General features: G+C 44.4%; 2 protein-coding genes across 2 annotated transcripts; both read left to right on the forward strand.

Annotated features, from left to right (window-relative positions):
• The first annotated feature begins 1,369 nt into the window (after positions 1–1,369).
• Positions 1,370–1,888, forward strand: LOC145948071 (uncharacterized). The gene has a single exon (XM_083057831.1). The coding sequence runs from the start codon at positions 1,370–1,372 to the stop codon at positions 1,886–1,888; it is 519 nt and encodes a 172-aa protein (XP_082913957.1).
• An 807-nt stretch (positions 1,889–2,695) lies between these two features.
• Positions 2,696–5,225, forward strand: LOC145948072 (uncharacterized; the record flags this gene model as incomplete). Its single annotated transcript, XM_083057832.1, has 3 exons — positions 2,696–3,304; positions 3,488–4,064; positions 5,009–5,225. Coding segments are annotated over exons 1-3 (1,403 nt in total), but the record flags the coding sequence as incomplete, so codon positions are not given.
• Positions 5,226–12,702: the final 7,477 nt, after the last annotated feature.

Below are 12,702 nucleotides of genomic sequence, written 5' to 3' on the forward strand. Positions count from 1 at the left end.
GAGTCTCACGCGCTAAAAACCGCATTTTCAACGCCGCACGGGCATTACGAGTTTAAATGCATGCCGTTCGGACTAAAGAACGCACCCGCGACGTTCCAAAGACTCATGGACCAGGTATTGACCGGACTACAAGGAGTAGAGTTATTTGTATACCTAGACGATATCGTACTATACGCGAGCTCTTTACAAGAGCACAACATTAAATTCAATAAATTAGCCGAAAGGTTGCGAGGAGCGAACCTCAAACTCCAGCCGGACAAATGCGAATTCCTGAGAAAAGAGGTCGGCTATTTAGGCCACTTAATTAGTAGTGAAGGAGGAAAACCAGACCCTTTCAAAATAATCGCAGTCAAAGAATTCCCCAGACTGCGAAGAATATAAAACTAAATATAGGTACGGACGCCGTGTGCCTAGATGAGGCTACAACGGAGAGGGAAATTTGCGCTACACTGTCCAAGATAGGCAAATGTAGACCGGATGACCTCAAAGTCGGGCCTATAAAATTCGTCTCACGGACAATGGGCACCGTCTGGATCCGATGCCCGGTTGCACCCGCCCAAAAGATCCTGGAAACCCGAAGAATCCAGTTCGGGTGGGTGCATGCGACAATGGAGCTGCTCAAGGACAGGCCCCTTCAATGCTTTAAATGCATGAACAAGGGGCATGTCCAAGAGCACTGTACGAGTGACAAAGACAGACGAAAAGCCTGCTACAACTGTGGCACGGAGGAGCACTTTGCGAGAGATTGCAAGTGTCCCTCAAAGTGCATGCTTTATGAGGAGGCCGGGGTTCCTTCGAACCATCGAATGAGGAGTGCACTATGCACCCCTCCCAAGAAGAGGAGCCCAGGAAACAAGGGTGCCGGAAGCTCTCAAAACACCCGGCAAGGAGAAGGTAGGAGAGGGAGTCAACCCGGCGACTCCCAAGGAAACGCAGAAGCCCCTGGAGCAGCGGAAGCCACGTCCGGAAAGAACGGCGGCCGCTGCAGTAACAGGGGCACCAGCGAAGATGGAGGGAGCCAAACCACAGCGGCCCGAGAAGGTAACCCAGTCTCCAGCGACTGAGGAACCAACTCGGGCCACAGGCCATGGAGGTCGTCGAGGAGGAGATCGACAAGACATGTTAACATGGCTGTCAATCTCCTCCAGGCCAACCTAAACCATGCCCGTGCAGCCCAGGACCTGTTTGTACAGACCTTAATGGGCGGCGGGTGTGGTTTGGGAATAGCTGCGGAGCCGTACAGGCTGCCCGATAATGACCCTTGTTAGGCCACTAACGACGAGGGCTCCGTAGTCATAACTTGGAGGATGGAGACGAATTCCCCACCATACCGTAAGATAGGCGATGGATGGGGATGCGTCATGGTAAAATGGGGCCCATCTCGGTAATGGGATGTTACATCACCCCCAGTCTGAGGGCTGCCCAGTTTGAGCAGGTGCTGGACGGACTAGAAGTCACTGTGCGATCACAGTCCGGCCGCCCTGTTATCGTGGCCGGGGACTTCAATGCCAAGTCGGCATTATGGAGTTCCCGGCGCAACGATTCGAGGAGCAGACTCTTGGAGACGTGGGCAGCGGCACTCGGCCTGTTTATCCAAAATACAGGCACGAAAAGCACATGTATTCGTCCGCAGGGGGAGTCCATTGTGGATCTCACATGGGCAAACCCCCCTGCGATGAATAGAATCAGGGCGTGGCGGGTGACAGATCACGAGACCCTCTCGGATCATTTATATATAATGATGAGGGTCAACATCACCCGCCAAGGGGTGCTTAGCCGCGTCCAGGGGAAGGAGGGAGCAGAGACTCCTAAGAGGTGGGCCCTCAAAAAGCTCGACACAGACGGGCTGATGGCCGCAGTCGCCTCAGCGACCTGGCCAGGCACATAAATGCCAGGAGACATTGATGGCCGGGTCACATGGCTCGGGGACATGATGACGAGAGCATGCGATGCCTCCATGCCCCGGGCCAAAGCGAAGCCGCGCCGAGCGGCATACTGGTGGAGCGAAGAAATCGCCGAGCAAAGACAGATAACTGCCAGAGCTCGGCGTCGCTTCACCAGACTTCGGCGGCGCGGCGACGATGAGGCGACAGTTGAGGCGTACGAGGATTATAAACTCCACCGTAACGCCCTCAGCGCGGCAATCAGGAAGGCCAAGGCCAGGGCGTGGGACGAGCATCTGCTCATGCTGAACTCGGACCCATGGGGGCGTCCATACAGAACAGTCATGAACAAAATGCGAAGGGCGCCCTCCGTGACGGAATCCCTGGACCCCCGGGACCTTGAGGAGAAGCTTGACAAGCTCTTCCCCACCATCGCCCGGGCTCCTTTCGAACGGGAGGAGCGGGCGGGGTGGGAGGACGAGCTAAAGGTCACGGAGGCAGAGATGGTCGGGATTGTAAAAAGACTCAGGTCTCGGGGCAATAAGGCCCCGGGACCGGATGGAATTCACGGGTCTGGGTTCTGGCCTTGGACGATCCGTCTGTATCGAGCTACGTTAGGCAGCTCTTTACCGACTGCCTAAAAGAGGGGAGCTTCCCTCCAGTCTGGGAGAGGGCCAAAGTGGTCCTCATCCCAAAAGGGAGCGGTGCAGCGGGACTTCCTCCCGCTTACAGACCGATATGCCTGCTTGACGAGGTGGGGAAACTACTCGAAAGAGTGGTAGCAAACCGCCTCGTCGAACACCTGTCCCGGGATGGGCCAGACCTTCACGAGGACCAATACGGATTCCGCGAGAGAAGATCGACAATTGATGCGATCAAGCGCGACAATTGTCCGATCTCTTGCGGAGTCTGAAATGGAAGAGGGCAGGGTGGCCATGGCGGTGTCGCTAGACATCGTCAATGCATTTAACACCCTGCCCTGGAATCAAGTGGGGATCGCGATGGAAAGGCATTGCGTCCCCGCGTACCTCGTGAGGGTAATAAAGAGTTACTTCCGGGATAGAAGACTGGAGTATCGCAATAGAGACGGACTCCAGTGCGGGAGGGAGATGTCCTGCGGGGTCCCACAGGGGTCAGTGTTAGGCCCCCTGCTGTGGGACCTCGCGTTTGACAATGTGCTTCGCACCGCTCTCCCCCCCGGCTGCAGTATCGTCTGTTATGCAGACGACACGTTAGTGCTGGTCGGGGGAGCAGACTGGAGGGAAGCAAAGATGAGGACGGAGCTGGCGGTTGCATGCGTTGTCCGTAGCATCCATGGCATGGGTCTAAAAGTAGCGCCTCACAAAACGGAGGCGCTATACCTACACTCTCAAGGAGAGCCACCGGCGACCCATGTCATGGTGGATGACACCCCCGTCCAAGTAACGACCCGAATGAATACCTGGGTCTAATCCTGGACGGAAAATGGACTTTCATAGATCACTTCGATCAGTTGGGCCCAAAAGTGGAGAGAGTGGCGGCAGCTCTAAGTCGCCTACTCCCTAACTTGGGAGGGCCCGACGGTCGAGTGCGTCGGATGTATGCGGGAATCGTTAATGCGGTAGCCCTATACGGAGCACCCATGGGCAGAGGCTGCGAATACCACCCGAAAGATCAAGAACGCACTGCGACGTATACAGCGGCGCGTAGCGATCAGGGTAATTCGCGGCTACAGAACGGTCTCGCACGCGGCGGCCACGACTCTGGCCGGGCTCCCGCTGATGGAGCAGGTCGCGGGGATGTACGAAGAAACGTACATCCAGACGCGGGAGCTCCAGAGGCGGAATGTCAAGTTAACGGCTAGAGTCAAAGGCATCATGAGGGTCCAGGCCCGACGACGTCTCCTGGAAAGGTGGAGGGAATATCTTGCCAATATTCCCGAGACCAACTCAGGGAGAAGAGTCGTCGGCGCCGTGCGTCCAGTATTAGAAGAGTGGGTGGAAAGGACGCACGGCGAGGTGTCATACCGTCTTGCGCAGATAATAATGGGGCATGGATCCTTCGCTGACTTTCTGTGCAAGATCGGTAAGGAGCGGACGACCCACTGCCACCACTGTTGGGATGAGTTGGACACCGCGCAACACATATTGGCCCATTGTTTGGCATGGGCCGATGAGCGCGGTGTCCTTACGGCGGCGGTGGGTGAGACCTCTCACTGTCGGTCATCATTCCAAAGATGATTGACAGTGAAGAGGCTTGGAAGGCGGTCTCTTCCTTCTGCGAAACAGTAATGTTGCAGAAGGAGGAGGCAGAAAGGGAGCGCGAACGCGCCCCACGAAGTGACGGGAGCAGTGGCGACGACGGAGACGGGCGAGTACCTACGCCTCGCAGGTTGCGACCCCGTCGCCGAAACCCGCGGCACCCGCCGAGGCCGGGAGAGAGAAGGAGACCGAGGAGGGGGGGAACAGAGGAGGCGATTATAGCCGAACCTGAATCCTCTCCTCGGAAATAGGCCTCACGGGAAGGAGCAAACGAGTGGTCCTCTAGAACAGGAGGACCACCTGTGCAACGTGCGGCAAGCTCTACCCCCCTGTGTGAAGGAGGTAGTCCACTACTAGGACTACCTCAGTAAACCCACACAGGGGGAGGGGGATCAGGCTTCGGGCGGGAAATCCGAATCTGGTCCCGTCCTTCATGGGGATATAGTTGTATCCAGGGGGGCGCGGTGCGGAAGTGTGGCCCTTCCGCACCGCAAACTGTCGGGAAGACAAGTCCCTCGCCAAGTCAACATGGCGAGGGACAGGGAGTCGCAGTAACCAAACGCAGTGACTCCCATGGGATAGTCAGGCGGGGGTTTCCCGGAAGTAGTGCAATCGCCAGATTCCCGGGAAACCCCTACAACGCCCGAGCTGGCCACCGTATGGGTTTTAGTGCGGTAAGCTTGGGCCCCCTAGCCGAACTATTCGTGGCTCGGTTAAGGGGAGCAAGCAGTCCCACATAACCCATGCTTCTTTCCCGAGGGGCATGGGTATCCATAAAGGATTTCCTTCACGTTAAAAAAAAAAAAAAAAAATGGTACGGACGCCGCGTTGTGCATTGTTACTTCAAATTAAGCACAAGCGAAAAGTCTAATTGGGTAATTTCAGTAAAGCACCTTCTCGTAATCGGCGAGTTGCCTACTGGAATAACGTGTTCCGTGTGTAATTTAAACAGACTGACACAAACTCGCGATCCACACCACCACTGTCTCATGTGTCAAATCGCGTATCTAAAGTATCTCGACGGAGAAGAAACTCCCTACACGAATAGTGACGGCAATACAGTAGTGACCGTTTTCCACGCGATTAACAATTCGTTCGACAGGTATCCAGAATACCTTTGACTAAACAACGCAAATTCGTGTTTCCTACTCACTCTCGTATCTATCCGCTCTCGATGCGTGACCATACATTCGGATAGCCTCCGTCGCGGGCAATCCCCGGAAGTAAATCTCCGAAAAGCGACGTTGTCTTGCGCAATAGTCCGAGTACGTTGTTCGCGAAAATATACTCCGCGAATTATACCCCGCGACTCCGCGCGGACGTAACAAGGGACGCGTTGCATTTGTATTCTATGATTTTGAAACGCGGCAAGATGAGACGTTTAAAGTTACGCCAAACGTGAAAAAATATGTTCTGATCATTTGCGTGGTACAACAAAAATTTGCGAAGCGTGCGCGGAGGAAAACGAAATGTTTGTGCGTTGTCGTTGATGTATGCGCGATTTTGTGTTTCGTCATAATCCTGTGAAACAATTTGTTGAATTTGCAACGCGAACGACAAAATGTTTCAAACAAATTATTTGCATAGCTCATAAAGCGATCGACGCTTAATTAATTTTGAAATATATTATTGAAAATCGAATTAATCTAAAGTCGAAAGTAATTTTAAATGGTGTTATAGCCCGAACTATAACCAGTAATTATTAGAAATTAGAATTTACTGAATATCAGTAGTAATACTATGCCGATTCTAACTCAGGGGCAATGAGGGGGGGTGAGGGGCGAGGGGAACCCAGGGCGCGGGAAATGACGTCACGCGGGGAGGGGGGAATGACGTCACGCGGGGAGGGGGAATGACGTCACGCGGGAGGGGGAGGCGTCCGCGGGGAGGGGGAAGCGTCTGCGATTTTAGGGTCCGCGAGGGGTCCGCGGGGAGGGGGAGGCGTCCGCGAGGTTAGGGTCCGCGAGGGGGCCGCGGGGAGGGGGAAGCGTCTGCGATTTTAGGGTCCGCGAGGGGTCCGCGGGGAGGGGGAGGCGTCCGCGAGGTTAGGGTCCGCGAGAGGCCCGCGGGGAGGGGAGCGTCCGCGAGGTTAGGGTCCGCGAGGGGTCCGCGGGGAGGGGAGCGTCCGCGATTTTATGGTCCGGGAGGGGTCCGCGGGGAGGGGAGCGTCCGCGATTTTAGGTGACGGGTCCGCGAGGGGTCTGCGGGGAGAGGGGAATCCGCGAAAGACCGCATGAAACTTTTTGGGTAAGGGGTCCGCGGGGAGAGAGGAATGCGAAGGATAGCGCGAGGCGAACGCGAGAGAGAGATGTCGCGAGAGAGACGTTCGCGAAAGAGAGATAGCGGTAGCGAGATGATGTGGCGATTGAGAGCGCAAGGTGTTGCAGCGAGGCGTATATGCAAGAGCGAGAGAGATAGCGCGAGATGACGAGAGGTAGCGAGATGACGCGAAGGAGAGCGCGAGAGCTGATGCAGCGAAGGAGAGCGCGAGGTGCACGCGAGAGAGATATCACAAGAGCGAGAGAGAGATGTTGCGAGACGATGCGGCGATGGAGAGCGCGAGAGCTGATGCAGCGAAGGAGAGCGCGAGAGGCGGACGCGAGAGAGAATTTTTTAAATATTTTTTTTTAATTAATATTTTTAGGATGAGGAAGGGGAGAGGACCTATTCTAAAATAAATACATTTTTTTTTAATATTTAAAATAATTTTTATTATATAACTAAGAACTTACTTAATTTTCTTTGATTGTCTCTATTTACATTTTATTACTTTGATGATTTAGATTTATATATTTATAATTTAACCACCACATCGTTTATCAATTAAGTAAGTTCTTTTGTAATTTCAGTTTTATTTTATTCTTTATATGCGTTTTAAATGTAAAAATTACTTGTCAATCCTTTGTTATAGTGTTTTTCACTTGATAAGGACCACAACCAAATGGTCGAAACGTTGTGAATATAATTGAATAAACTTTTGCTAGTTACGTCGAATTTAAGTCTACCAAAAGATAATATTATTTCAATATTAATTTATTCAAAAAAAGGGTGTGGCGAATCATTGTGATGATTTGACCACCAATTAAATATTTTAAATACATTTTCTAAAGCACAATTTTTTACATGTTTATCGCAACGTAGGCTATAGGTAGTATCTAAGTTGTTTAATGCAGGAATATCTTCATAGTTTGCATCCAAGGTCTCAATAATGAAACCGTTTCTCGCATCGTCCATTATATTGGTCAACCATTCTCGCTTTTCATGGCCTTTTACGTACACAAGAGAGGATGTCTCTTCTTCTTCTTGTATCATACCAGCGATAGCTGTTGTAATCAAACGCTGAGCCATGCAGTAGGGAACGCTTCCATCTTCCCATTGCAATCCATGATGATTTCGAGTCAACCATGAAGCTTGACGTCTCTCCGATTTTATGAGCGCACCCCATGGTACGGGGCATGTGAAGAAATAATGTGAAACAACGAATCCTCTTCTCAGAATCGCCGCTTCCTTCACGATAAATCGTTTATTGAGAATAAATCCTTGCAGATCCACAAACGTCGGTACAACCATTTTGTTGCAAGAATGTTGGACGACTGATGCAGATTGTTAAAAATCTCAATCATTTATATTACATCGGAGGAGGGGATAATTGCTGATTATGTAATTTTACGAACTACGTTGGACAAAGGACAATATTCAACAACACGATCATGCAAGATGAGACAATATGCTGTAATATTTGCCGGTACATCTTCCTTACATTCAAACTCTATTCTCACGGTAGAATTTTTAACAGAATCATTTTGTCGCGAACAATCAATAACTGCGAGAGGACCGCAATGTAGAAATTTCGCGATAGTTAGTACATTCTCAATATCACACCCGTAATAAGATTTGCGAAAACGAGAGTACATATCAAACAAGAGGGCGAATCTATTTTTTTCAAAATCTAAATTTAAATCATCATAGGGATAAGATTCAGAGTTTAGATACAGCTTTACGTTGGCTAATTTACAATGATCGAATACAGTAACATCTTTTGTCATAATATTTTTTCCAGTTTGCAGTGCAAAGATCACATATCGCGGCTTTTCCAGCTGAGAAGCAGTTTTCACAGTCCATGAATGCTTGGTTGTACTATGTAGCAGAGGAAATTCGTATAGATCACAAGCGCGAAAACTCATGTTTAAGAATTGCCCGCTTTCCAATACTCGTAGCAAGGACAGTTTATTAACCTCATTCAATAGTACATGAGGCATACGCCATTGTATCTTGAGTAATTCAATAGCAGCTTCAGTTTTTAAATCGGATTTTTTTTTATGCAAAGAATAATATTATAAAATCGTAAATCCCCTTACTGATCTTGATCATTGAATAAATCTCACCATTTATCTACATTTCCCTTCAATCAGAAATTTATATAAATTTAAAATCATACTATATTATCGTATGCAATTAATTACAATTGCGATTTAGTGCGATTATTTATATTTATAATAAAAAATGGAAAAATGTTTATATTTGTTTTATTTGAATATAAATGCATAACGAGAAGACTAGAGGAGACCGGGGCTAGTAGGCTCAGTTCAATGATCAATGTGAAATCGCTCAGTTCAAAGATATTATAAAATACCTCTTTTGTTATAAAATATATTTTTTTTGTTTTGAACACGCGTTTAGATTGGTCATCACTAATTAAATAAAAATATATTATATAACTAATTTTTATCAGATCTATATTGATGTTTTATTTCTTCTAATATAACAATATTGATATGTGTGCAATTGAAAACTATTAAAATCATCAAAAAAGCCCGATCGCTAAGAGTTAATAAATTATATAATTTTTTCCGTGATTCACGTATATGGCACCACTGTGCGACATCTCTCTCGCGCTATCTCTCGTAAACACCTCACGCTCTCTCTCTCTCTCTCTCTCTCTCTCTCTCTTTTAAGCATTCTCATGGTCCTTTCCGCAGGTATAAACAAAACAGCGTATGGCGTATAGCATTACGGTGAGCGCTGATGTCCTACCGCTCGAATTTATAAACAGATATTTATTACTACGATTTATCTGATGGGGCTGAAGCTTATGGAGAGAGGGTCTGTCTCTGCGATGTTCATCACAAAGTTTAAAGCAGTCGCTGAACTAAGTATCGCTAAGTGTCATCGAGCTAAGTTATTAAGTGCAGTGCAAAATGCCTTTTGGATCGGGAGACATTTTGGGCTCAAATTTTTTTTTAACAAGAATATCCTTAGGACTTCATGAAATAATAGACATAATATCTTGGAAGACCCACCTGCTAGAAAATTTATTGAGGACTCTGTTCCTTATATTCACAATGCCGGTAAGTTTTTATTATTATATAATAAATTTGTTTATTAATATTATCTACCAAATTTGTCGATTTTCAGAAAATAACCGAGGAATCCATCCAAATCGGTGGATACCTTAATCATCGGCATATAGAACAAGTACGAAATTATCGGTGGTGCGATCGGCGGGAATTGGCCGAGCTATGGGACGACGCGGAGGGAATCGTGGAATGGGCACAGGATTACTAGTGAGATGACGTCTTCTGCCTCAGAAAATTGTTCGGCGAGGAATCATATCCTCCCGAACCTGTCAGGGAGGAATTATGGGTCTAGTGAGTATCTCTTTTTAATTTTAAATATTATTAAAATAATAAAATAATTAATAAAAATTTTAAATTTTTTAAGTTGTTTTTATATCGCTAGTACAATAATCAAAGGGGTAGTTGTAAATTAATCGACCAAACTAGCCAAAATTTGTTTATTTAATAGAAGTTACATCGCTTCGACCATATGGTTGTGGTCCTTTTCAAGTATAAACTGAAATAATAATTAATTTAAAAAAAACGGTTTGAATACAAAAAACAGTAATATACATAAATGGATTTGCTATAAAATTTTGAGTACATACGTTCTTATTGAAACACTTCACAAATTTAAGTTAAAACAAATCATTAACATCTTGTTGAATTTTAAAGAGAGAGAAACATTGTATCAGTATGAAACTTTGTCAGTGACTGAAATATAAAAATAGGAAACCAAGCTAAACGACCTTTATTATTTTGTCATAGATTTTATTTAAGCTATCTGTGTCCTTTTGTAGGTTGATTGTATTATTGAATTTTTTAATATACAACATTTCCGCGATTTCTCTCTTTTTCACATATTTCTCATTATATAATATATTAGGTTTTGTCCAAATCAAATTCATGTCCGAATTCCAATTTATGTTTACTTATAACGGAATGATTGGTTTCATGCAATTTTATATTGTTAAAATGCTCTTTCACTCGAGTACGTAAGCGCCTTTTTGTTTGGCCGATATATGACGCATTACAGTTTTTGCAATCTAATTTATATACAACATTAGTTCTCTGATCATTATGTAAACTATCTTTACCACGTTTAATCAATGTATTTAGCTTTTTTTTGGTTATTTTATAGACGTTGAAGCCCATGCCACGCATAACACGACATAGATCATAACTCACATCTTTAGCATATGGCAATAAAAGATAAATATGGAAATAAAAGATGTTCTGTCAGATTGTCCACGATTCATATCACAATCATTAATGTGATTACGAATTTTTTATACATTAATTCTTTTTTGTATATGTCGTTTGATGATGTGTTTAGGTTAAACAATTATTAAGTAAGATATCATTCACCATCTCAATGTTTTTATGATGGAAAATGTCATTGGATAGTAGAATGACATGATCAACCAGATTATAAATAGTATTAATTTTATATTTTAAAGGGTGGTTAGAAAAAAAAGTTTATATATCTTCCAGAACATGTAGGTTTCCTGTACCAATTAGTAATGAGTCTATTGTCTGAACGAATGATCGTTGTATTTAGGAAATTAATGGAAGAACTGACTTCAATTTCATATGTGAAATTCAAGCGTTGGTGGTAATTATTAAAAGTCATTAATATCTCATCTATTTTTGTACGTGGCAATATAGCAAAAACGTCGTCTACATATCTATAATATATGGGGACAGTGAAACTTAACAAACTTAAACATTGTGTCTCCAAATCATCCATCACAATATCTGCTATGATAGGTGATAAAAGAGAACTCATCGGGCTGCCAAATATTTGTTCATAAAACTGACCATTGAAGCTGAAACTAGTTGAATCTAAAATCAATTCTATTGAATGTAAAAATTGAGCTAAATTGAAATTTGTGTTCTTAGCAATGTCAATCCAACGTTTTTTAACGGCATTTATAACCAACTCTTTAGGAATATTTGTGAATAATGAACTAACATCTAAAGATATCATTATATCATTATCATTAATAAAAGTATCTTTAATATTTTTAACGTTTATCGCTCGTTTATCGCAGTCTGTAACCTTAACTCAGAAACGACTACGAACGGCTCAGAAACGGCTTCGAACGGGTCAAAAACGACTCAGAAACAGCTTTGAACGGGTCAGAAACGGCAAAGAACGGCTCAAGAACGACTACGAACGGGACAGTAACGGCTTTGAACGGGTCAGAAACGGCTACGAACGGGTCATAAACGGCTTTGAACGGGTCAGAAACGACTACGAACGGCTCAGAAACGGCTTTGAACGGGTCAGAAACTGCGATAAACGAGCGATAAACGTTAAAAATATTAAAGATACTTTTATTAATGATAATGATATAATGATATCTTTAGATGTTAGTTCATTATTCACAAATATTCCTAAAGAGTTGGTTTTAAATGCCGTTAAAAAACGTTGGATTGACATTGCTAAGAACACAAATTTCAATTTAGCTCAATTTTTACATTCAATAGAATTGATTTTAGATTCAACTAGTTTCAGCTTCAATGGTCAGTTTTATGAACAAATATTTGGCAGCCCGATGGGTTCTCTTTTATCACCTATCATAGCAGATATTGTGATGGATGATTTGGAGACACAATGTTTAAGTTTGTTAAGTTTCACTGTCCCCATATATTATAGATATGTAGACGACGTTTTTGCTATATTGCCACGTACAAAAATAGATGAGATATTAATGACTTTTAATAATTACCACCAACGCTTGAATTTCACATATGAAATTGAAGTCAGTTCTTCCATTAATTTCCTAAATACAACGATCATTCGTTCAGACAATAGACTCATTACTAATTGGTACAGGAAACCTACATGTTCTGGAAGATATATAAACTTTTTTTTTCTAACCACCCTTTAAAATATAAAATTAATACTATTTATAATCTGGTTGATCATGTCATTCTACTATCCAATGACATTTTCCATCATAAAAACATTGAGATGGTGAATGATATCTTACTTAATAATTGTTTAACCTAAACACATCATCAAACGACATATACAAAAAAGAATTAATGTATAAAAAATTCGTAATCACATTAATGATTTGTTTTAACTTAAATTTGTGAAGTGTTTCAATAAGAACGTATGTACTCAAAATTTTATAGCAAATCCATTTATGTATATTACTGTTTTTTGTATTCAAACCGTTTTTTTTAAATTAATTATTATTTCAGTTTATACTTGAAAAGGACCACAACCAT

Source organism: Prenolepis imparis, unplaced genomic scaffold (genome assembly GCF_030444845.1).
Source record: "Prenolepis imparis isolate NDT839.2.m4 unplaced genomic scaffold, iyPreImpa1.0 SCAF_226, whole genome shotgun sequence".
In the NCBI taxonomy this organism is placed as follows: domain Eukaryota; kingdom Metazoa; phylum Arthropoda; class Insecta; order Hymenoptera; family Formicidae; genus Prenolepis; species Prenolepis imparis.

Bases quoted from the DNA above. Each gene is read 5' to 3' on its own strand.
- LOC145948071 (XM_083057831.1), top strand. From the start codon at position 1,370: ATGGGGCCCATCTCGGTAATGGGATGTTACATCACCCCCAGTCTGAGG.